Source organism: Numenius arquata, chromosome 7 (assembly GCF_964106895.1).
Source record: "Numenius arquata chromosome 7, bNumArq3.hap1.1, whole genome shotgun sequence".
Classification (NCBI taxonomy): Eukaryota; Metazoa; Chordata; class Aves; order Charadriiformes; family Scolopacidae; genus Numenius; species Numenius arquata.
Genome location: NC_133582.1, coordinates 33,475,725 through 33,501,874, shown reverse-complemented (window position 1 = coordinate 33,501,874; position 26,150 = coordinate 33,475,725). Strand labels below are relative to the sequence as shown.

At 43.5% G+C, this 26,150-nt stretch overlaps 1 protein-coding gene across 2 annotated transcripts in view; it reads left to right on the top strand.

Moving 5' to 3' along the window:
- MRPS5 (mitochondrial ribosomal protein S5) overlaps positions 1-22,825 on the top strand; it is a 66,513-nt gene extending 43,688 nt beyond the window's left edge. For both annotated transcript variants that reach the window (XM_074150431.1, XM_074150432.1), the window contains 6 exons: positions 2,380-2,470; positions 6,217-6,263; positions 7,333-7,390; positions 9,821-9,883; positions 20,637-20,773; positions 22,235-22,825. In XM_074150431.1, coding sequence (XP_074006532.1) covers positions 2,380-2,470; positions 6,217-6,263; positions 7,333-7,390; positions 9,821-9,883; positions 20,637-20,773; positions 22,235-22,459 — 621 coding nt within the window. In that variant the 3' untranslated portion in view covers positions 22,460-22,825. The remainder of the gene's footprint in view (positions 1-2,379; positions 2,471-6,216; positions 6,264-7,332; positions 7,391-9,820; positions 9,884-20,636; positions 20,774-22,234) is intronic.
- Positions 22,826-26,150: the final 3,325 nt, after the last annotated feature.

The window sequence follows — 26,150 nt, the reverse complement described above, 5'->3', positions numbered from 1 at the left end:
ATAAGAAGTTCCACCAAACATGAGGAGGAACTTCTTGACTCTGAGGGTGGCAGAGCCCTGTAACAGGCTGCCCAGGGAGGTGGTGGAGTCTCCTTCTCTGGAGACATCCCAAACCCACCTGAACACATTCCTGTGCAACCTGCTCTGGGTGGACCTGCTTTGGCAGGGGGTTGGACTAGATGATCTCCAGAGGTCCCTTCCAACCCCATATCATTCTGTGATTCTGTAATTAATTTCAGTGCAGTTTAATGATGGGCTGTGTATGGGAGGTGGAGGGGCAGCGCTGCTGAGCGTGCTCCAGAAGAGCATGGCTTTGGTGCGGGGAGGCACGGGGCTGTGGCAGGAGGATCTAAGGTCACCATGGTTCCAGCAGAGGTGGTTGCCTGGGCACGTTATCGAGCCCGAGCAGCCTTCGTGGTGTTTGAGGAGAGATGCAATAGCGCTGTGATGGGTGACTGAACACATTCTCCTTCCGAGCTGCTCAGAAACAGCTGTCAAGTGCAATTCTGGGAAGGCTCCTGGAGAAGCTCATGGCATGAGTCTTCATTGCCACCTTCTGGAAAGGGAGAAGAATATTTTTGAGCAGATTCTACCAAACATCACATCCTTTATTTTTGACAATATGCATGTCAACTTCTTTTTTTTTTTTTTGTTCAAGTACTTATTTAGACTGGCAAAAGCATGTACAAATCAAAAATAGTATGCTCTTGCTGCTCCTGGAGAGATTGCTCGACTTCAACTCTCTCTTCTTTCTTTCATCGTTATTTTGCATTTTCTGCAAATAGCCTGTTTCCACACTTTCATCTCAGGGGGCTTGGTTTTTTAGCTTGTACTTGTAAGCAATAAGATTGCAAAAAGAAAAATAGCTTGGAATAAGCAATTAGCAAAGCTGATATTTCTTCAAAGCGCTCTCTAGAATATATGTGCACTTTGAATTTAACATAATCTTTATTTTGATGAAAACAAGGTGGAATTTTTCAGAAGCGCTCGTTCAAAATCTGTACCTAGTGATGTCGGTGGAATTTTTGGGGTTGGTTCTTTGGGTTTTTTTGTGAATTTCAGTAAGAATGTTTAAGCCATGACCAAGTATTTTAGAGTAGTATATTTTAGATATAGTCTATCATATAGTCTCTTATAGAATAGTATATTTTCAGATGTATAGTGCTACAACCAGCCGAGCTGACTGAAGAATTACATACAGGGAAGACGGGGGAACACTGCTTAATTCATGTCTTAACAATCCATGTGTAATTTAACTGTTATTATAATCTATGGAAATCATAGTGAGGCTTCATAAATGTAGATACTAATATGTTTGAGGAAGGGAAGAAGTGAACCATGAAGTAAATTGTATCTTTTGACTGGTGATTCTGAGGCACAGATATTAACACAGTCAAGCAATATCCGGTATATTATTTTATATGTATATATATTTGTATTTATAGTATATTTTATATTTTTATATAGTTTATATATTATATGCAGAATATAAAATATATATTTTAATATATATTTTTAAAAATAAATATGTATTTTAATGAATAAACAAAACCAAGGAAACCAGAACAGAAGCTAGATGGAAAAATGATCTCACATGATATATTAAGACCATTTAAGGTGGGAGACTATAAAGCAATGACCTGCTTATTTATAGTCATGTAGGGGGGTCTGTAGCAGAGGCAGAAGCAAATTTAGATTATCAGAGTGCTAACCATAATGCCACCCGTCTCCCCAGTTGTTGTTGTGTCCCACCCCCCCAGCTCCAAAATAAATAACTTTCTTGCCTCTCTGCTTGAATTTCTTGCAGAGTTTTTGTAAACGTTTCTAGTTCCAGGAATGAAACACCATTTTCTTCTTCCCCTCTCTAAAATGAAGTCTTGCTTTTAGCAGCTGTTGTCTCAGTAATGCAGTCTGCAAGTAGATTTCAATCTCAGGTTTTAACCTATGTAAAGCAACGACATGTCCTGAGGAGTTCCTGAGAGTGCTTCTAAAATGTGTTAAAATGTGAGGGGGGCAGGGAGATATTAATGTCACTTCCCATTTTTTCTATGTTTTTTCATCATGATTGGAATCACATGTGAAGCTGGCGGCATTAGGGCATTTTCTGTTGTGTGACTAAACGTAACAGAGGGGATGTTTTAACAAAACTATACTGAATTGCCTTCTTCTGTGTCTGAGAATAGGTTTTTGGAGCCTTTATGTATTTAATGCCTTGAAGTCGGTGCCCCACTGCAGATGATAACTGTTGACAAAGACAGTATATGTTGTAAGGTTTCATCACAGACCCCTAACTCCTTTTTGGTAAATTGACTCTTTTGAAAAAAAAAAGTACAGTTGAACTGTGCTTAACAGGATGCTTTGTGATTTTCTTTTCTTCAGGTGAAAAATGTGTTTTGTATGAACGCCAAGGAAGGCAGAAAAAAATCAATACGTGCCTTAGTGGCGATTGGAAATGGGAAAGGGGCTGCAGGTATGTGCATTTACTCTATTTAAAAGATGCCAAATTAATGATTGTTTGTAATAGATCTTTGTGAGGCATGGTGATTTAAAGGGATTTTTTATACTTTAAAAAAGAAAAAAGAAGAATATTTACCCTTTTTTTTTTTTTCATTGGGCAATACTGAAATACCTGTAAGAATTTTGAGTTTCATCTATAAAAGTAAGCTTTATAATCAAACTATGCATATATCCATTTGGACACTTTGTTTTGTATAAAAAAAGAAATTTGTACAAGTGGTAATATGTGATTAGATTTAGAGCTTATATTATCCAGTGGTAGAAACATTTTTTTATTTAACTTTAGAGTGATAGACCTAACTACCAATAGATCCTTCCAGAAGGGATCATCTATACTTTCCTGTACAGTTTCTTTTTGCTGTATATACTGTATGTGTTTAAAAAAAAAATAATCAAAGCCTGAAAGTATTCAGCTATGCGTATCTGCATTTATTTCACCTGCCCTTAGGCGCCTGGCTGCAGAGTATAATCATTTACTCTCAAGTTAAAGAAAAGAATCAGGCACCTGCAGAAGGTGCCTGGAATTGCATGGGAATTATTTATCCCCTTGCGCTGACGGTGGAAGAAAACGGAGCTGTGTGCTCTTCCCAGAGGTGTTTGTGCAGTGTGACTGGTTGTGCACTTTCCTGGGTTATTTTCTAGCTCATGTTAGTATTTCTAGTTGGAAGTAGTATTTCTAGATGTTCTTTGTCAGTGTTAGGTTGATGGTTGGACTCGATCTGAAAGGTCCCTTCCAACTGAGACAATTTTATGATTCTATGGTTCCGTAGAAGTAGTATAAATCTGGCTGATTATTATTTTTAAATTCTCCCTAAGTCTCAGCAGAGTCCCTTGTAAGTATTACTGCTTTTAGTTAAAAAGGGCTTGTTTACTGGTAGTCTCAGCTAGCATCTTGATTCAGAAATTTGTAATGAATCTGCCAAATCAGAAGACCCTAAATTTCCTTCTGATTCAGCCTCTTTAGGAAGCTTTCTTATTTTATCATAATAAAATAATTTTTCAAATCATTAAAAAATATAATTTTAATCATAAAAAATTTCCATTTTATGGGCTTCCTGCAAATACTATATTTACACTTTTAAGGAAAAATAGAATACTTGGGGCCCTTTGAGTCTGGTCTCACAGTAACTTCAACAATCGGTGGTTTGACCCATTTGTAGTCTTTCTCCGTTATGACTATAATGGTCTCTTCAGCAAGCAAATTGAAGTTTAACCAGAGAAATGATGTCTACAGCATGGAGTAAATAGGACAAATCAAAAGAAATGTAAGATTATGAAGGGTCTTCTAATGCGAGCTGTGAAAAGAGGGCTTTTTCCTTTTCTTTCTTGGCAAAGACTGGAAAAAGAATACTGGTCAGAGGCATCCAGTTTAATTGTGATTTCCTTGTAACGAACTCTAAGCACAGTTATGCATCCAGGGTAGTGATGACCAAGCTATCTTTAGAAGCAATCAAAACATCTCAGTGCAGCATCTAACTGGGATTAACTAGCCCTGGATCCCAGCCAATACCATGGTACTGCTTCCAGTGTTGGTAAGATCACTCACAGCAAAGACGCAGATGACAGATCCCTGGCATGTTGTGCCATGTTCCTCTCCCCAGAAGTTTGAAAATGCTGCAGTAAATAATGACAGTTCTTTTTTCAGGTGAAGTGTTTAGCAATCTTGGCCAGAAGAGCCTTTGAGTTGGTCAGAATTGGTCTTTTCAAAATTAGGAAGAAAGAATTCACTCTACTGCAGCTTTTTATGGGGTTGTGTGCAAAGGAAAAAGTTGCAAGAAAAATTCTTAGTTGAATGAGTTATTGCTGTTGATGGGCAATATAACATAGAGAAGCCTCAAGTAGTTTCTGTGTTACGTTTGCAAATTTTCTAAATTATCAGGTCCCATTTAAAAAAAGACAACAACCAACCAACCAAAAGAAAACAGCCAAGGCTAGACAAGTCTGACAAGCACGTGTTAGTACTTCAGTGCAACGCTATGTCCAGCTCTTTACATCTTGGGCATTACTGGATATATAATGCTTAACAATATTACATATTGATAAAGCAAAAGGAGACATTCCATGATGTGGTTGTCACTGTCTTTTTAAAAAAGAAAAACAAAACTTCAAACCGCCACTGTCTTTTTTAAAAAATCTGCAAAGGCTAGCAGATATTCCCAGAAAGGTATATTTTCTTTTTTTAATTATTTTCTGTTCCGCTTTGTCAGTTACAAAAATTCTTGGGCATCCTTCATTTGACAGTTCATACTTTGCTTTTACTAGCCAGCTTTTGGGATGGGTCAGATTCCAAGACAGAATTATAAAAGACAATGCTAATACTTATTGAAAGTAAAGGCATCCATAAAGGAACTATGCAGCCACCCTGTACAGCGATGAGTTCCTTGCAGGTTTCCAGTTCTGTTATTGAGGAAATAAGTGTTTATCTTTATCTCAGTTTTCAAATACCAGGAGTTAAAGACTTTTTCTTTTGTTGCAGGGTAAGTTTTATTTAAGAAACACCCCTGAACGTGCTAAGTTTTTCTCCATAAGGAGATAGTTTCCGTGCATTCTTTTGTGGATATAAACTGATGTACATTAAAATTCCCCTTAGACCTCAAATGGTCTTAGACATAAGACAGCTGTGCAGAATTAAAAGAAGAATCAGCTAAAAAAAACCAGAAAGTAAATAGCTGTGAAGTAAATAAACCAAATAATATAAATCGTATAATAGAGGATTCCTACCTCTATCAGGCGGTAGGAATATGGTGTGTATTGTGTTGGTGGCAGAGTACAGGAAATTGCATTTGCATTGCTATATGACTCTAGTAAAGAAAATCTTGCTTTCAATATATATGCAAAGCCTCTCCCTTTTTGATGTAAATAGTCTGCTTTTATTATAAGCTGAATAGATATCTCTGATGGTGGGTTGTATGTGGGAGCTTTAATAAGACAACTGTGTTTCCAGTCAACTACGGTTTTGCAGAACTTCATTTATGTGAAAGATTCAAGTTCAGATGTGTGCCTCAAGCTGAATTCTAATTGCAGTTCGGAGGGGAGGAAAATTCCATATATAAAGGAAGGTGAGGTTCTCCAGCAGAAAGACACGTTACTCTGCAAAAATTCTTCCTACCACCTCTTTGAAAAGCTTTTTCGTGAAACATATTATCACTTTAATCCGTATGTGCCGAATGATTGAATTGAGGTTGCCCGGGTGACTTCATTTTTGGTATTTTCTAAGCTATTGCGTGAATTCACAGCATTAATACACTGCCATTGTGTTCTCTGTGTGTGTTTGAAAGAATAGCACAGTTTCCTTGCATTTTCTTGTGCAGGAGTTAGAAAGTGCCAGAGACCTCTGGGTGCATGGTGCGTGCTCAGAAAAGCTGTCTCAAGAGGTTGCTGATGGCAGACACTGCCCTTGACTGTCTGCATGAGGTCCGTGAGTCAGTGTTGGCCAGTAGGTCCAATCCCATTGATTTTTGGATTAGGCTTGTGGATACAGGTAACCCACAGCTCCAGATGATACAACAGAAACAGCTGCTACTTTCCGTGATGTCTGTGGTTTTCTCTGGACAGTTTTCTGAGTATGATCTCTGCAATGGAGTGGAAATAACCAACAGTGAAGGCAGTTGTGAAGTTGTCTGTTTTTTCCCGTTTGCTTCCTGAAGGTCCTGCCTCATGTATTTCTCAGTAACAAAATGGCTCTTTTCTATCTTGCAGGTTTTGCAATGGGGAAAGCAGGTGACAGGATGAATGCTTTACGGAAAGTATGTTGATTGAATTATTTGGTGCTTGATGACAAGCACAAATAATTTGTACCTACACTTTTTTTTTTTTTTTAAATAATCAATATCTTTTGTAGCCTGTGCAAAGAAGTGAGTCCATGTACGTGATTTGCCCATCTTGATACAAATAATCGTAGAATCATTTAGGTTGGAAAGGACCTTTAAGATCATCTAGTCCAACTGGTAACCCAACACTGCCAAGTCCACCACTAAGCCATGTCACTCAGCACCACGTCTGCCCGGCTTTTAGATACCTCGACCACTGCCCTGGGCAGCCTGTTCCAAGGCTTGATAACCCTTTCTGTGAAGAAATTTCTCCCAATATCCATCCTAAACCTCTCCTGGTGCAACTTGAGGCCATTTCCTCGTCCCATCACCTGTTACTTGGGGGAAGAGACCAACGCCCCCTGGCTACACCCTCATTTCAGGAGAACTGTAGAGGATGAGAAGGTCTCCCCTCAGCCTCCTTTTCTCCAGGCTGAACACCCCCAGCTCCATCATAGGACTTGTTTTCTAGACCCTTCACCAACATCATTGCTCTTCTTTGGACATGCATAATGAAGTTGCCATGCAACGACATTCTGTTATTACACTCTTTATTTCCTTTCTACTCCCTTTTCTGTGGCCTATACCTATCCCCTCTTGCTCCCTTGTTTTCAATATCTATATAGCGTACATTCTGCTTATACAGTCAGTCTGTAGGAATTTTTCTCTTACACATGCATAATGACCTTATTAAGGCTCCTATTTAAACTTCAAAATGTTACTAGTCCATCTACATTAATCTAATTTTTGTTATAATGCTCTACTAAGCTATCCAAGTAGCAATGCTAAAATACACAAAGTTTTGTAAAGTTGTTAGTATATTGAGAAATCTTTTAAAATATTTAATCTGTTAGGAGAAAGCAGTTCTTTAAAGTGAACGTTTTCTTCCCATAAAGTAAATCATTTAGATGTGGCAAACCTGTTTTCCTAAGTGTCTTTTCTTGCTTTCTTCTGTCTACTTAACTGAAAATTTCAAGAAAAAATATTTTCTGCTTTTATTCCTCAGGCAAAGAATAAAGCAATCCGCTGCTTACATTTTATAGAGCTGTATCAGAACCACACAAGTAAGTATTATTTTTTTAGACTCCTTTAACTTTCTATCAGTACTGAATATACCAACAAGAACTGGTTGCAACTAGTTACAAAGCATAAAAAGACATTAACTAAAACCTTTCTGATCTGTTGCATTGTTTTATTATTCTTGGTGCATTATTTTGTTTCTTCAGCATGCTGTATGAAACCTTACCCCCAGCCTGTTCTAGCTCAACAGTGGTAATTCCAGAGTACACATTCTGTCAGTCCCTGTGTAAAATAAGTCACCATTGAATGAACGTGTGCTTTACTCTTTACTTTCACTCAGGATTGTATCAACAGTTGTACAAAGGTCCACGAAGAAAAGTTAGGATTACATACTACGAGATGTTGTTAAAATATTGAGAGATTTATCTCCTTTCTAGTCTCCTTTGCCATGTTTAAAATTTGGATAGTCAATAGTGTTTTAGGCTCTTTAAAAATGGGGGCAGTAGCAAGATTAGATCTCTGCTGGCATAACTTGAGTTAAGGAAGTCAGACCCTGGCTGGGCATCTCTCCTCTACAGTGAACTCATCTGTTCTTTTCCCCTTTGAGTGTCAGAGATGATCCCCTCTTGACTTAGTCTGTGTAAGATGATAGAGCCCAGCAGCTGGGGAGAACATGGGCTGGAGAAGTCAGTCTAATGTTTCATGGTAGCTTTTTGTTAATTCAATTTAACATACAAGTCTTACAAATACAAATCTTCTCTGATGTCAGACATGGTACCAGTATACCAAATACTGAGTTATCTTTCAGAAAAATTTTGAAAGATAGTACCTTACAGAGTCTATGAATATTTAACCAAGGCAGTGTGTAGATATTCAGTATAATAAAACTTCAGCTTACAAATACAAAACTGCAGTTATCCTCGTGAGTCTATTCCTTGAGCATTATTATTTCACACTAACAGACTGGGGATTTAATTAAAAACTGGTGATGTTTCCCCTGTGCTTTCCATTCTTCTTAACATAGAGGTCCTCTCTGAGCCATCTTGCCTGCAGTGCTAGAATCCACTATGCAGAGACTGAGCCATTGAATCAGATGTATATAACAGCCCCCCACCAGAAGATGAGTGTTTGGGGGTCCTTTTGAAGCAGAGAAAAGCAAGAAGACTGGAATGGTAAAATGGAAAATCCAAGAATGCTGAAGCCTATGGGGAAACCTTAGGTTAAAAGCTGAATTATTTCAAAAATCTGAGTGTGGGGAAGAATCATAGAATCATAGAATGGTTAGAGTTGGAAGGGACCTTAAAGATCATCCAGTTCCAACCCCCCTGCCCTGGGCAGGGACACCTCCCACTAGAACAGGTTGCTCAAAGCCCCATCCAGCCTGGCCTTAAACACTTCCAGGGATGGGACAGCCACAGCTTCCCTGGGCAACCTGTTCCAGTGTCTCACCACCCTCACAGTAAAGAATTTCTTTCTGGTATCTAATCTAAATCTCCCCTCTTCCAATTTAAAACCATTACCCCTTGTCCTGTCACTACACTTCCTGACAAAGAGCCCCTCTCCGGCTCTCCTGTAGGCTCCCTTCAGATATTGGAAGGCTGCTATGAGGTCTCCCCGGAGCCTTCTCTTCTCCGGGCTGAACAACCCCAGCTCTCTCAGCCTGTCTTCATAGGGGAGGTGCTCCAGCCCTCTGATCATTTTCATGGCCCTCCACTGGACCCGTTCCAACAGGTCCATGTCCTTCCTGTGTTGAGGACTTCAGAGCTGGACACAGTTCTCAAGGTGGGGTCTCACCAGAGCAGAGTAGAAGGGGTAGAATCACCTCCCGCGACCTGCTGGTCACGCTTCTCTTGATGCAGCCCAGGATGTGGTTGGCTTTCTGGGCTGCCAGCGTGCACTGCTGTTTCATGTCGAGCTTCTCACCCATGAGCACTCCCAAGTCCTTCTCCTCAGGGCTGCTCTCCAGCCATTCTCCACCCAACCTGTATTTGTGCCTGAGATTGCCATGTCCCAGGTGCAGGACCCTGCACTTGGCCTGGTTGAACTTCATGTGATTTGCACTAGCCCACCTCTCAAGCCTGTCCAGGTCCCTGTGGATGGCATCCCTGCCCTCCAGCGTGTCGACTGTGCCACCAAGCTAGGTGTCGTCAGCAAACTTGCTGAGAAGTTTAAATTGTATCACGTGAGCTCACTTCAAAGCTAAGTGAGGATCATTAGAGGCATACTTCATATCTCTCAAGTGAAGTTTGGTTTCGTATGCAGTAGTAAAGTAGTATTCACAGATGTGTAAACATTCCTAATGTAGTCCAGAAATTTACCTAAATTAACCCTTTTCTTTAAAGAACTCAGAGGAGAGTAAAACTGACTTCCCATTCACAGTCCTGAAAAAGAAAGGTAGTCCTTAAATGTGTTGAGCTAAAGTTTTTCTAGAAGGAGGAATTTAGCTGTAATGCCTTTTTATTTCTCCCCTCCAGTTTACCATGACATTACAGCGAAATTTAAAAGCACAACCATCCGCATGAAGAAGCAAAACAAAGGTAATTAAAGCTGCCTGGAAATGTTGAAGTTTTATTAATTAATCACTGGTATTTATTTGATGTTATATTTGTGCAATGTGTATTTACTTCAGAGATGGATCATTTGGTGCTAGTCTAGCATGTTTAAACGTTGAAGATGATAAATTATTTTTCAGTGGAAATACTACCGTTGATGTCATGGCTTTGTTACTGTAAACTGAGGTTTGACCCTCTTACACCAGTGGGAGCTCTCTTCCTGCTTTTCTTTCACGCTTCCTGAGTGTAGTTCCTTCTGCTATAAATTACCTAGGTGTGGAAAAGTCTAATCTAATGGCATAGATGTTGGAGGCAAAGGTCTTTAGAAGAACCCTGCAGGTTTTTCTTCCCACCATATGCTCCATGCATGCTTTGGGGCTCGTTCCATTATTTTTCAGTGATTTTTAATTGCTGTTTTTAAGACAAGATTCAGAGGTAGTTTAGTATGCAGTAGTGGGAATGCTTCAAACAGGAATCGGAGAGCAAGCTGCATCTGTGTGCCTGTCCCTCCTAAGCCCATACTGGGGTGGCATGGGCAGATACCCTCCCTCCCCTGCCTCAGAGTGTGGTGGTGAGCTGGAGCCAGGACAGCACACAGCCTACTGCTTCCTCCAGACCATTACTGCCTTATTTTCCCTGAAATCAAGAGCTCCCACTGTGGTAACTAGAGGGATTATCTACCCTGGCTTGTTGTTGTGCACCGTACCAGCACAAAGACCATCTCGTTGTTATGCAGTAGCAGTGTTTTCATTTCTCCATCTTTGCAAGCTGTTTTTCTCTTTGATGCCAGTTGCAGTACAGGCAAATACTCCTGTGGGTTAGATGTGAGTAGTAGTGAGTCCACTCCTGGTAGCTCTCAGCTCACAGGTCTGTTCTTCCACAACGCTATTGTTAGATGATGTTGGATGTGCAGCCACCTCCTCCAGCCCCTTCATTCCAGGACCCTCCTGCCTCACAACTGGTGCCCGGGGACCCAGGGCTTCTGCCCAGGCTGAGAGATGCGGCTCTCGCTTTTCCCTTTGCGGGTTCAACCAGCGGGGAAGCTGAGCATGCATCCTAGAGACACGGGGGTGCCCGGGACACTGACATAGCTGGCCAAAGGCAAGGTGCTGCCCTCAGGACTCTGCTGGCCCTCTCAGGACTCACCTAAACACAGACACAGGCAGCCAAATCCCTTCCTCCTCTCTAGCCAGCAGAGGTGGAAGATCACTAGTGCAGGCACCCACAGCATGGTGGTGGTTCCATGGTCTCCAGGTTCACAAGCACACACGTTCATGGATCCCTCGAGTGCCAGCACAGCCTCTTTGTCCTCCCAGCACCCCTGCCCAGATATGGGACCCTCTTACCTGCTTCACAGGTCCCCTGTTGGTCCAGCTTGATGCTCACTAGCAACACCCATGCTCACCAGCTGGTCCAGCTTGATGCCCGCTAGCCAACACACGTGCACTCACACACTTGTCCCTCATGCACTCCGCGTTCACAAGTCCCCCTGGGTCTACAAGCACCAACCCCCTGCCCACCTGATAGCCCAGCCCAGACTTGAGGCCCCTACTACTCACCAGCTGGTCCAGCTAAAAGTTGTTAGTGAAAACATGTGCACACCAGGACTGGGGAAGGTATAGATGCTCGGCACCCTCCCCAGCAGCCACCACCAGGTCCACAGGCTGTGACTCGTGGTCCTGCTCCAGCAGCTGGTGGGTTTGTACAGCACTATGGATTCCCACAGCCCTCCCAGTCCGGCTCTCCCCTGGTTTACAGTCGTACCAGTTGCAAAGTCTGGGTAGATCTTCCTGGAAGTGGCACCTGTAGTTTCTTGATCGCCTATCATTTAGTGGTGATGTTTGTTTCTTGTCATTGTCTCTGTCAGATCTGTGTCCCTACATTTTTTCTCGTTTCCCCCTTTTCCCTCCATTTCCCAGTGGGTAAGGTCCCCAGTCAGATAACCTCGCTGGAATAAACATTCTCACGCTCTCACATGCTCTCATCAATTAGGGTGACTGACCAGGTTTGGTTCCCATCACTGCCTCCCTTATCATTTGTTGGTCATGTTTGTGTCCCTGTATGTTCTTGTCACTCTCCTTCGACATGCCCTTACAGCCATTAGCCCATTGGAAGTACTTGCAATTCAACATACTTTCAGTCCGCAGCAGTACTAAATCACTGTCGGTAGTTGTGAAATATGGCACCTCAGCGTGTCCAGTGTCAGCGGGGCTACACCAGCAAGACACAGCACAGGTTTTATCATCGGACTGGAAATTGATGGAGGGCCATGACTGTTACCTTCACATTTTTATTCAAAGAGATCCACAGCCCACCTCACCCTGTCCCGCAGCTGTCTGAGTGCTGTCTCTAAGAGCTTCCACGGGAACGCTGACCTTTTGAAGACACGTTGCTGACTTTCTGCTATCCCTTTCCTCACCTTCAGAGCTGTTGCAATGTGTGCTTTGCCAGTCGTTTGCAGTGACAGGGCAACATCCAGAGCAACCTTGTAAACTGCTGTCAGGCTCTTCAGGATGCAACATAAAAAAGTTTTAACACATGAGGTAGTTTGGGGAGCTAATGGTTAGCTTACTCCAGTGTGATTCATTTTACCTTCTAAGGTCTTTCTGTTTTGCAGACCTGCAGTGATGACACAAGGTCGTCTCTTTGCACGAATCTTTTGAGTTAGACCTTTATGTACAAAGGTTTGATTTGACTTGTTTGGCCTAACTTTGCTTTCTGGACAGATAAAGGTAGCTGCTGGTCTGTAGAAAACAGATGTAGTTTGCTACTGAGCACCCTTAATTGGTCCTCTAATTTTTATATACAAATAGGAAACTAATTCATTTACATGGCTGATTCTTTGTAAATCACTTCAGTTTCGTTATGATAAGATCTAAAATGCAAGAGCATTTAATGACTAGTTTATAATAAGTCAGAAACTTGGGATAATTTTCCAGTCAGAACACTGTCACATTCAGCTACTTAATTCATCAATTTCTGCAATCATTGAGTAAGCTGAAGCGTTGACACTTTGGACATACTATTTGATTTTGTGCATCTGGTATTCTTGTTCTGCACTGTCACATTAGTAATATGAGAATATAATTATTAGTGTTCAGAGTTACTAATGTATTTTGAAAACATCTAAAATTACTATGAACCTTTAACACAATTTCTGTTAGGTGACATTTTGATTCTGGGATAAGGGGATTTTTTAATCAGTGTGACAGTAAAGTAATAGCGTGGGCCTAGAAAAATCTTTACGAGTTAACATGTATGGAGTCAGACTGTCCTGTCATTTACGTTTCTGCAGTTTTTCTGCATTTATGGAGCTCTGGAGGTGGTAAATTAGGTAATTTGGGCTATAATTTTTAAGATAACCGCTTAAAAGAAACTTCGGTTTAGTCTTCAATATAATGCAGCAAAAACATGCATGTGGCAGCAGTAGCAGAACTGAACCACACATTTGACCATGTGCGTATGGACAAATAATGCTATTAGTGTTAAATGGTAAAGGAAGTTTCATTTTCTTGTAGTGGAACGTAGAATAAGACATACCTTCCCACCTCAGCTGACATGTTACATTCATGAATCTGAGAAGCGAAAACAATCGGGGTCACCTTATGATTAGTATTACCTCACCAGACTGTTCTCCTGATTTATTTCTGTTTTTTTATTAGGTTTGAGAAACAAATTGCCTCTCCACTACCTCCTCTCTTTCCCAAGAGGGATCCTTTTGTAGCTGACATGCTACTGTAGCCCTACCCAGTGAGGCTTTTACATTCAGCATACACAGTAAAAATTGCGTATCACAGAGTGGTTGAGGTTGGAAGGGACCTCTGGGGGTTGTCTGATCCAAGCGCCTGCTCAAGGTCAGACAGAGAAGCTGCCCAGGACCATGTCCAGACAGCTTTTGAACATCTTCAGGGACAGAGACTCCACAGCCTCTAAAGACGACCTGCTCCCTTGCATTGACACCCTCACTGTGAAAAAGTGTTTCCTGATGTTCAGGTGGCATCTTCTGTGTTTCAGTTTGGGCTCATTGCCTCTTGTCCTGTCACTGGGCACCACTGAAAAGAGTCTGGCTCCATCCTCTTTGCACCCTCCCTTCAGATCTTCATATATATTGATAAGATGTCCCCAAGCCTTCTCTTCTCCAGGCCGAACAAGCTCGGCTTTCTCAGCCTTTCCTGATACAAGAAATGCTCAAGTCCTGTAATCATCTCCATGGCCCTTTACTGGGCTCTCTCCAGTATGTCCATGTCTCTCTTGTACTAGGGAGCCCAGAACTGGGCAAACGTTGATCCAGGTGTGTCTCACTTCTGCTGAGTGGAGGGGAAGGATCACCTCCCTCAACCCACTGGCAACAGTCCTCCTAACACAGCCCAGGATGCTGTTGGCCTTTTTTGCTGCAAGGGCACATTGCTGGCACATAGTCAACTTGGTGGCCACCACAATCCTCCATGCCCTTTTCTGCCAAGCTGCTTTCCAGTCGTTCTGCTCCCAGGAGATATTGGTGCATGCAGTTCCTCCCCGGGTGCAGGACTTTGCACTTGCCCTTGTTTAGCTTCATGAGGTTGATGTCAGACCATTTCTCCAGCCTGTCAAGGACCCTTTGGACAGCAACATGATCTTCTAGTGTATCAGCCACTCCTCCCAGTTTTATATCATCAGCAAACTTGCTGAGGGTACACTATGCCCCACCATCCAGATCATTAATGATGTTGAACACGATTGGGCCCAGTATTGACCCCTTGGGTACACCACTGGTTGCTGGCCTCTAGAGTTCATGCTGCTGATTACCACCCTCTGGGCCTGGAAGTTCAGCGACTTTTCTATCCACCTCACTGTCAGCTCATCCAGCCCATACTTCATCAGCTTCTCTGTGAGGATCTTATAGGAGATAGTGTCAAAAGCTGACAGTCAAGACTGATAGTCAAAGACTGATAGTCAAGACTGATAATCTTCAGCAACTACTGAAGTCAAGACTGATAATATTCACAGCTCTCCATTTCATCGTAGGAGGTTATAAGGTTGGTCAAGTGTGACTTCCCCCTGGTGATCACCTTCTTGTATGTTGTGTGCCTGGAAATGGTTTTCTAGGATGAGTTGTTGCATCAGCTTCCCAGGGATCTCGGTGAGGCTGACTACCCTGTAATTCCCTGGGTCCTCTAGTACCTCAGCCTTTTCTGTGTCCTGTGTCACCAGGTCCCCAGCCCCATTCAGCAGCGAGACCACATTTTTCCTAGTCTTCCTTTTGCCACTTAGATACTTATAGAAGCCCTTCCTGTAGCCTTTGACATCCCTTGCTAGATTCTGTTGGGCTGTAGCTTTCTTAGCTGCATCTCTCTGCTCAGACAGTCTCTGTAGTCTCCTCAGGTAACCTGTCACTGCTTCCATCATCTTTTTATGTTTGAGTTTTGCCAGGAGCATCTTATTCATCCATGCAGGCCTCCTGGCATTTTTGCCTGACTTCCTGCTTGTTGGGATGGACCACTCCTGAGCTTAGAGGTGATCCTTGAATATGAACAGCTTTCTTGGGCACCTTATCCCTCCAGGGCCTTATTCCACAGGACTCTTCCAAACAGATCCATGAAGAGCTGCCTTCAACCTTCACATCCCTAACAAGCCCTTCCTTGTTTCTGAGTACGAGGTCCAGCAGAGTGCCTTTCTTTGTTGGCTTCTCTGTCACTTGAGCCAGGAAGTTGTTGTCAATGCCCTCCAGATATCTCCTGGATTGCTTGTGCCCTTCTGTATTGTTTCTCCAACATCTACTGGTGTGGTTGAAGTCCTCCATGAAGATCAGGGCCTGTGAACATGAGTCTCTTTGTAGCTGTCTGTAGAAGGCCTCATCCACTTGTTCTTCCTGATCAGGTGTCCTTTAGCAGAAAAACATGCCCTACAATGTCACCCATATTGGTCTCCTTTTTAATCCTTACCCATAAGTTCCCAGTTGGCTTATCATCCATCCCCAGAGCAGATGTCCGTGTATCCCAGCTATTTTCTCACATAAAGGGCAACTCCACCTCCTTGCCTTCTCAGCCTGTCCTTTCTCAAGAGCCTGTATCCCTCCACTGTAGCACTCCATTCCTGTTAGCCATCCACCACGTGTCTGTGATTCCAACAAGACCGTAGACCTGCAACTGCACAGAGGTCTCGTAATTCCTCACATTGATTCCCCATGCTGCGTGTGTTACTGTGCAGGCACTGCGGAGAGGCACCACAGCATGCGGAGTTCCTAGAAAACACTTTTCCATGAACAGAGCCTTGCAGACACTGCCTTACTTACACGCAGGGTCTGGACTTCGTGTCTGCCCCCATCCCACATCGCTCCTGTTTCCAGCACATGTCAGTGTCTGGAAACCACTCAGGGTATTGCTTATCTGTGCTGCAGAACATCCTGACTTTTGGAGGGTGGGCAGCTCTTCATCTTCATCTCTGACTTGATTTTACGACTAAAGTAGTCATGAGACTACTCTGCTAGCCACATTGATACACCTGCAGGCAGTGTAAATTAGTTCCTAATGTGAATTAATAAGGGGAAATGCAAAACAGTTTGTCAAATACATTTATGTGGCTGTGAAGGCCAGCACTGAGCTGTAATTAATAGGTATAAAAAATTACAATTATTTATAGCTTTTACGTTAGACCATGGCATATGTAGGCTGTCTTCACTTAAAGTATAAAAGATTGCTTCTGTTTGCTGATGGCGTTACAGCTGTATAGTTATGTATGCTGAAGCCTCCCACTTTGCATAATTACAGCTGGCAATTTATTCCAGTTCCTGCACATAGGACTGAGCTTTCTCAACAAATGGCTACAACAAAGCCTAATGTTTTAATAGGAAAGGTAAAGTCACTGTTGTACTTACATGTTCCTTTCTTGAATGTATTCCTAATCCCTGCGAAGTGGAGAAAACCCTTGTTATATGGCCAGGGTTACATACTAGACAAGTGAAAATCCAAGTTAAAAAAGCAACGTAATGTGGACATTTGAACGTGACCTTCCCTCAGAGTAGTCCCTTAGTGTGGATGTAAAGTGGATGTTCTATTTCCAGACTCTTGTTAGTGGCTTCCCAGAAGATTGTGTTAGATTATAGGAAGGATGCATTTTAAATACTTCTTTTGCTTACCTTTCTATCTTTTTCAGTGTGAGAAAATTTGTTACATTTAAATGACCTTGCTCTCTTCTATAGGCCTGGTTGAATTTAACTGCAGGAAGGCAGGGTGAGTGCCACAGACAAGGTAAAAATGTCTGAGCACAACTTTTTCTCCACAGCTGGAGTTTGCAGTTGGAATCCTTTGCTTTTGTGTTTGGAATGGATTTTGTTCAGTGACTGATGGACAGGTTTGCTGGCTTCTGACCTTCACGTATTAACGAATCTACAGAACCTAATTGAGATGAGATGGGACAAAAGCAACCATAAAACCACTAGAAATTAAATGCTTTAAGTCACTGAAAATGAAACTTCGACAAACCACCTTTCAGAGGTGATTCACATGTAATTGTGTCCAAAACTTGACTTTGTCTTGTAGCACAGGAAACAGTATTTTCTCAAATGGCAGAACAAATGGCTTTGGATGGTTATAGTTTCTTTTCCAATTATAGGTTAAAAGAAAAAGGGACGTATTGGCACAATAAAACATGCAGCATTGGAATAGATTTTTTTTTTCCTCGTTTACTCAGCAGCAAGACTGTCCCACAGAGTGGACTAATCAATAACCTGGCTTTTCAGCTTTTAAGTAAGATACATGAGAACTATAACAAACCAATTTTTAAAGATTAATAGAGCTAGGCCACATGAAACAAATCTCTCTGGGGAACAAGAGAGCAAAATTAGACTCCTCAAAAAATAACTCCATTAAAATCAGGCAAGTCAAAGACACCATTTGCAATTAATGCTAATGTACTATAATTATGCATTGGAGCTAATGTAACACTCTGCGATGGAGATGGCTGCAGATGACATGCAAACCTCTGTTGTGTTTGTGGATCTTGAAATATGTTTGTCTCTCCTCACCACTCACCTACAAATTACAAGTTGTTACATTACAAGCTTTTGTAATTTGGCCTGTGGTTTCCACAGACACACACAGAAAGTTTTTTCGATGATCTTATTGCTTTGAACAGTAAGTTGAAAGCAAATGTGTGATGAACTTCAACAAGGGCAAGTGTAGGGTGCTGCACCTGGGGAGAAATAACCCCCAGCACCACTACAGGTTGGGGACTGACCTGCTGAGAGCACCTCTGAGGAGAAAGACGTGGGAGTCCTGGTGGACCATAGGATGACCATGAGCCAACAATGTGCCCTTGTGGCCAAGAAGGCCAATGGCATCCTGGGGTGCACCAGGAAGAGTGTGACCAGCAGGTCGAGAGAGGTTATCCTGCCCCTCTGCTCTGCCTTGCCCTGGTGAGGCCCCATCTGGAGCACTGTGTCCAGTTCTGGGCTCCCCAGTTCAAGAAGGACTGGGAACTGCTGGAGAGGGTACAGCAGAGGGCTACAAAGATGATTAGGGGCCTGGAGCATCTCTCTTATGAGGAAAGGCTGAGGGACTTGGGTCTTTTTAGTCTGGAGAAGAGAAGGCTGAGGGGGGATCTGATCAATGCCTATAAATACTTAAAGGGAGGGTGTCAGGAGGATGGGGCTGGTCTTTTTTCAGTGATGCCCAGGGATAGGACAAGAGGAAATGGGCACAAACTTGAATATAAGAAGTTCCACCTAAACTTGAGGAGGAACTTCTTTATTTTGAGGGTGGCAGAGCCCTGGAAGAGGCTGCCCGGGGAGGTGGTGGAGTCTCCTTCTCTGGAGACGTTCAAAACCCGCCTGGACAAGTTCCTGTGCAACCTGCTCTGGGTGGACCTGCTTTGGCCAGGGGGTTGGACTAGATGATCTCCAGAGGTCCCTTCCAACCCCATATCATTCTGTGATTCTGTGAGTGTCACAACACTTATTTGTTCTTTGTGCTTCATTAAAACAATTGCTTTTTCTAGAAATACAGAGAGTATTTTGCTGTCTTTTCAATGTAGTTTTAACTCTGAGTCTGTTACCTGCTTTATTTCCTCTCTCCGTCCTTCACGTTGTGTCACTAATGTAATAACAACGTGAATTCATGCCAGTTGCTGGGCCAGGAGAAAGGAGGTGGTATCTCTGCAAGTACCTCCATAACCCGTGCTGTCTCACTGTCTGGGCAGTGCACAGCTTTCTGCTGGCTGTTGTAACCTGGAGAGGAGAAGCATAACTGGTGGCTGGGGCTGTTACATTTTGCACAGGCTGCAGAGCTGATGAAGGGCAGCTGCTGGGTCAGGAGGTGAGTAACGGCTTCACCTTTTGGAGATCAGCTGCAAGGTGTGAATTGGTAAGTGGGTGCAATCATGCCTTCCTCAATTTGCAGCAGCTTCAGCCCCGCTTTCATTGCTCAAAGCTTTGCCTACCAAGACCTGAGTAAAATAAAAGGGTGGTAGGTTTTATTTGGCTACCCAAAGGCCTGTGAGCAGCAAGAGACACCAGTGCCAGTGGGCGCTCACCCTTTCCCAGCAGCTCTGTGCTTAAATGAGACTCTTCTGTTGGAGCATTATTGCCGATTGACTTCCTTGGACTTTCCTTTTCCTTCCCTCCCCAGTTTCTCTGCCTGCTCTGTGTCTGATAGAAGCCTTGAGCACAATTCCAGGCCGCAGAAGGCACTGTGGGCTTCTCATCCAGCAGCAATCTCCCTGGGAATGAGAGGTGCTGACATTGCTTCTAGAACTGGGTCCTTCTGGAAGGAAGCCCAAAGGGCAGCAGCGCTTGAGCACAGAATCATAGAATTGTCTGGGTTGGAAGGGACCTTTCACATCATCGAGTCCAACCATTAACCTAACACTGCCAAGCCCACCACTGACCCATGTCCCTCAGCACCACGTCTGCCCGGCTTTTAAATACCTCCAGGGATGGCGACTCCACCACTGCCCTGGGCAGCCTCTTCCAATGCTTGACAACCCTTCACCGTAGGATTCCACTTTAAATCCCTCCATCGTGTATGTGAACCAGGACGTTAAAGTCAGATTTGCCATCATTAGGAGTTACTGAAGCTGTCACTCAGTACTTGGTCACCTGAAATTGCAAAGGAAGCAGTTTTGAAGCTATGTAGGTATTGCTTTTTAGAAAATATGATCTTGGTCGGGATCCAATTACATTTAGATCCTCTCCCCTTGTAATGGCTTCTTTTTAATACTCTTTTAAGTAAACTTGTTGCTTTAGTTACCTGCTTTTTTTAAAAAGAAAAATTACTATTATTCTTTTCAGTTTCAGGAAGTACTAGAGTGTTATTTTTCTGCTGAGTGGGAGAAAGAAAGTGCCTTTTGTTCAGTGAATATTCCCAGGGTGGTGGGGTGTGTTTGTAGAAGATTCTTCTAAAGCTGCCAATGGTACTTCTAAGGAATACTGCCCAAACCTGTGGTATTAAACAATTCTTCTGGTTGCATTTCCTATGGTTTTATGTTTGGAGTTTATAGGTGGTGACATTGTCGTTTGTTTTTACAATATCTTAAGTAAGGTATATATATAAAAACCCCATGATCTTTATGTTAGCATGGCTGCAAGACTGGGAAGAATGGTCTTCCCAGAACAGTTTTTCCATTTTTAAGATATAATGTGTTTGAACACATGCTAGGTAACAAAAACAACTAAGAAGAGGTCTTACTTCTGTCTTCTTCCTTAGCTAAGTTTTGTGCTTGCAGATAATCACATAATGCTAATTTATATAGTTTTTTTCCCCAGGTTATGGTCTTCATTGCCACCGAGCTATCATCACCATCTGCAAGTTAATTGGCATTAAAGACATGTACGCCAAGGTTTCTGGATCCAAAAACTTGATTAACGTTACCAGAGCTCTCTTTAAAGGCTTGACACAACAGGTAAATTTGCACTCTCAGTGGTTCTATATGTTCAGTCAGGGAACAGAATAAGATTGTTATTGTAATAGTTTGTGGTTAAACAGTTTATATTCTAGGCTTAAAATGAAGTAATTTTCCAAAGAGCAAACCAAATCAGCACGTGAATAGTTCCTCAGCAGCTGTATGCAGTTATCCAGTCAGAAGCAGCTGTACGTACCTCTGCCTGCTCCGCAGCCAAATGCTGCCACAGGACATCTGAATTTCTGGGCTTTCATTTGTAGTATTTTTGGTGACATCTGAAACATGGGCAGAAGAAGTCGTGGCCCAGCTTTGGTTGCTGCTGCATGTTTGTCTGCATCCCGAGTTTTCATTGCCTAAGGACTGAACGTCACAGTTGCTTCTATCGCTAGTATAATTAAGATCTCTGAAATAAATCAGGTGGTGTCATTCTGTCTAGGTCAGAGTGCTCCCAATGGAGATGTCTCTGAGCCAGCTGTCTGTGGTTGATGGCAAGATCCAACATGCAGCATTTCATCTGACTTCCTTTGAACACCAGCCTTAGGATGAGTTAGTCCTAAGGAAATTCCTAGTTATCTCATTTGGTCGTAGAGTGTTGGCAGCTGCGGGGCTGTAGCTGCTTACATTCCCAGTATAGACTTGCAAAGCTGTAGTTGTCAAATCTGTCACCCTGTCCTGGCCAACCTTCTCAGTTTAGCCTTGGGGGAGGGGGTTATGATCCTCTTTGCCTAATGAAATAGTTAGAGGTACTTATCAGTATCTGAGGTTAATCAGTCAGACTTGTGGAAGCCTGTCATGTACTTCCAATGCATCGTCTCTGAGAAGTCTTCCATGGTATGAATAGGAGGACAGAAAAAAGGCCCACTGTGTAGCTTATTGCTTTGAGAGACGTGCACTTAATATAGTTCTAGACTGCCCTGCCTGAATGGGAAAAATTTCCTGTTCCCAGTAGGCATTTATTCTCTAAATTCTGAGTGTCAACAAAACAACTTGCATGCAAGGAAGCGGCATAGTTGAAAATAATGTTAAATTCACGTGATTATATTAGCTAATATTACCTGTCAGGGCAGTAATAAGCACTTTACTGTTGTCAAAGCAAAATTTATATCCAAATAAAGACATAAAAACTGCACGTTACAAACATGTCAACACGCGTCCTTGTTAGCAGGATGTGCCTTTTCTGGCCAGATACTTTCCAGAAGCGTGTTCCTCGAGGATGATGTTGTAATGCTAATATATGTGCCATCTGGTTGCCTGAATTCCTGCCGCTTATGCAATCAGCTCATTTGAAACCCATGAGCATGAACCTGATGAGTCATTTATTTTATGCAGTTTAAACTGTTTATTAGTAAATTACTTTTTTTTTTTTTTTCTTCCTACCCCATGTACCATGTAGAGCTTGACCTGAAGTAAACCAACACTGTGCATCATTGCTTGGACTGTCTTTTCTCTTTCCTGCTGCAGGAGACTCACCAGCAGGTAGCGAACCAGAAGGGTCTCTACGTGGTGGAGTTCCGGGAGGAGCAGGGCCCTCTGCCCATCGTCGTGGCACTGCCTGAGGGGACTGTCCGCGAGGATCCCGAGCCTGAAGATGAGGTTCCAGATACAAAGCTCGAGTGGAGTGATGTGAAGGAAGCTCAGGGAATGAAGAAATCTCCCTGGGCGAATGTCAGACGGACAATATGGTAAAAACTTCAGTCCGTCTATCTCTTCTGCTCAGAGATGCAACTGTGAAAGCCCAGGCCAAATGGACAGGTTGTCTCATCTTACGTTTCAGAGGAGGGCACCAATAGCTCTCCCATGCCATTCATATTGCTGCTCCGGTTGCTACTCTTCAGTAACACTTTGCTTTCCCACAATTCTTCTGACCACTGTTCAACGAGGGACATTTGGATGGAAGCAGCCAGGGAACATGACTTTGTCTTCAAGCATGCATTTACTCAATTCCTGAAGATGATGTTTAATCCGCAGATCCCATGTTTCTTTCACAAGCTCTTGGGAAACTACTGAAAAGATAAGATTGTGAAAGCAATAAAGAATCCTCAGAATGAGTTCAGTGTGGGGCCTTTTTTTGCAAAATTCCAGTGTCTGGGAGACCTTGAAGCAAGCAGCTGGGGTGGGAGTTAATGCCTGCGCTCTCCAGGTCACCCCCTGGGCTCACTCATTATGGTGGGGGAACTGTGAAATCAGAAAGTAGAAATTGCGTACTTTCTGGGGGGGGAGTGGGAGGGAGGGTGATGTGATGGTGGGCAGCAGCTGGAGTTGTGCAAACACTATTCATGCAAATGGGGGGGTTCCCCAAATGAGGCAGAGCCCAAGTATCTGAGGAAGCCACCCCACAGTCCACTGCAGGATACTGCGGTGTTCTGACTGGCACTGGAAGTCCAGTCCAAAACCCAGCCTTTCTTACAGTGCTCTCCTCTGCACGTCTGCTAGGATAAGACTTAACTTCATTTTTGGCCAGTTTGGTACTGAGCACAGTAGGGTCTTGGACCCAGAACTCAGGAGGGTCAGCTGTCAGAGGGTGAACAGAGAAAGCAAGTCCATGGTACACACCAGCCTCCGACCGGAGATGGAGTGAAGCCCTTCATCTCCAGCTGAAGCACACAGAGATACGTGCCAGGTGCTGGATTCACTCACTGGTTGGAGGATCCATTGCCCAGTTCCCACCAGAAGATAAACAGAATCTGCATCCATATGCGAGGATATAATGCTGTAGCTGGCAACTCCATCTTTTTTGTCTTGCTGATGGCAGAAGAGACAGTGGAACTGAACTGAAGCAATGTTTTATCATAGAGTGTTACAGGAATCCAGACTATAAAACAATTCAGGAGTTCACTTCTGTGCTGTGAGTTCTTCTCATGGCACTTTTCTCTGTACGCCAAAGGAAGCTTTGCTTGTACCACCTGTTTTACTAAAGACCAGCCTGGGAATTTACATTTGAAGTTCTGATGTTGAAGACATTTAGGAGCAATATTTTGCATTGATTTTAGCGCAGGTTTCAGAAGACAGCGGTTGCGTATATACAAAGAGGCACGGGGAATTTAATTTTTATCTCACTCTGGTAATGAACATTCTAATTCATAGGCCATGCCTCCTGAACAGTTGGCTGGAGGCTTTATTCCTCTTTGCCAGCTCAGCCTAAATCCACCCTCCATAGGATGCGAAGTGTTCTGTTTGCAAACTTCTTTGTAAGCAGCAGATCACACTACTGTTTGAGAGTGTCTGCTCACGTTTAGCTGACATCTGACTGTTGAGTGAAATCAAGAATGAATAAACCTTGGGCTAAAGGAATCAAATCTTGCTGCTGCTGACCTTCAGTTTGCCTCTGCCCTTGCAGAAACAGTGAGCTGAAGTGATTTGGCTCCACCACTGACCCAAAGCAGCCTCAGCCTGGGTAGTCGAGGGAGCCTGAAGGGACGATCTGGATCAGCTGTTTGTCATCTGCCACCTGTGCTGCAGTGAGGAGGTGGATCGTTTTCTCAGGATCAGGAGTAAGGTGCATGTCGGTTGCAGGTGACTGCATCCACACTTGGAGATGTCCTGCTGCTTCCTTGCACTCTGTTCTTGCATTTCCTCACCCAACACATATGGAGAAGCCCCCCATATTCTGGCCTAAGAATGGTGATGGTGCCACAGGAGATTATACAAGGCCACTGCTGCACAAAACGTGGGGATGTGGGTGATGTCAAGGTCTCCAGCAATGCCCTGTCTGCATCGTGGGATGAGAGGGCAGAATTGAGCAGGCCCTTGTGTCATCTTGGGAAGGGCTGAAGACAAGCTGTAGGGGCAGGTCCTTAGCTAACAGCACCCACTGGAGAGCAGGATGTACAGTCCAGCTCTCCCCAGCTGACCTGGACCTGAACGCTGTTCCTTGTGCAACCCAAACACATCTCACACCACATCCCCCAGCCTGTGAGGTGCACAGGTTATCATGTGGCACAAGGGTCCCAGCCTGTCTTTGGGGAGCAGAGGTCTGCGAACAGACGTCTCCCTCAAACCCCTCTTGGTCACTCAGTAATTTCTGTTCTCGCTGCTAGCAGAGGGTAAAGCCACATGTCGTTCTCAGTGGGTCTTGCCTCCATCAGCCAAAGCACTAGCAAGTGTCTGACAGATTTCTAGCTGGTGCCTACTAGAGAATCCACACAAGCCTTGCAGGTCCACCTCGTGTGCTAGTAGAGATGAGGAGCTGCAAGGTAAGGAAGAGGTAGGGTGAATGCCGTTTGCCTTTTCGGAAAGTAATGTAATAACCACCACTCTCCCTCTTTCCCCAAGGTCTGTGCACTACCTACACTTCATCTACTCCCATGAGAGTCTTCGGGACTCCTCTGCTCTCTGCAGGAGATGCAGGGCTCTTCTCAGACCGTCAGGACAATAACTCAAGTTTGAGCACTTCCATGAGTCAGGAATAACGCATTTCCATCCCCGTCCTCCAAGCAAATGGGGTTTCACTGCTTGAATCTCTTGGCGTAAGGGAGAACAAGGAGCAGGAGGGAGCCGTGGTCTGGGTGTGGAGATCAGAGGTGGGGAATGGACCGTAGTGGGGTGTGAAGAGGGGCAGGCAGACCTAGCCAGCCACGTATCAGACTCCGTCACAGACCCACATGGAGCTTTGATCCCTTCATAGAAGTCATCTTTTGTGGGTTTCCTGAAGTTTTCACAACTTTATTCATATCAATATAGGTGCCTGTACAGCATACGGTTTGCTCACCGCTCACAGATGAAGCTGACGGTAAAAAGAGAAACACCAGAAACTCCTGAATGGAGCTGGTCAAAATGTTCTAAGTTACTTTCAGGCAAAGCAAATTCTTCTGCTTCAATTCAGGAAAAGATGGAAGTGCTTCTAACTCATTGCATCACTGGAGGCAAGGTATCGAATATAAAAGTACTTGGGGAACAGCTAACATTGCTGTTAAGAAGCTATTTAATTAAGCAAGAGCAACCAAGATTACAATCTGGGCATGGTCAGTGAATGATATGTCTGTCATCTTGTTTTTATCACAGGAGCTGAGGTTTCGCCTGCCTTCAAGGGGATAGTTTTAACTAAGTCTAATTGCCTGCTCTCTAGAGTAGATGCCAGCAGACCTAGTTTAGCCGAGGAAGCTGGAGAAGCTCAGAGGTGGAAACTCCAGTTACACTACCAGTTGAAATCTGGTGGTGGCTGTGGTTTTTAACAGTGTGATGGGACTAAGTGCTCAGAAAAAAGGGCCGATGTGTGGCTTTTTAAATGGGCTGCTACATCTGCAAGGGGATCCCAGGGGTGGGAAGGATGAATGAAATGGCCCGAGGAGGATGCTGTTGGAGATGAGGTGCCAGTCTGGGGGGATCTGAAAATGTCTGAGCAAATGCAGAGCCTGGGATGGAGCAGCCCCGTGCACTG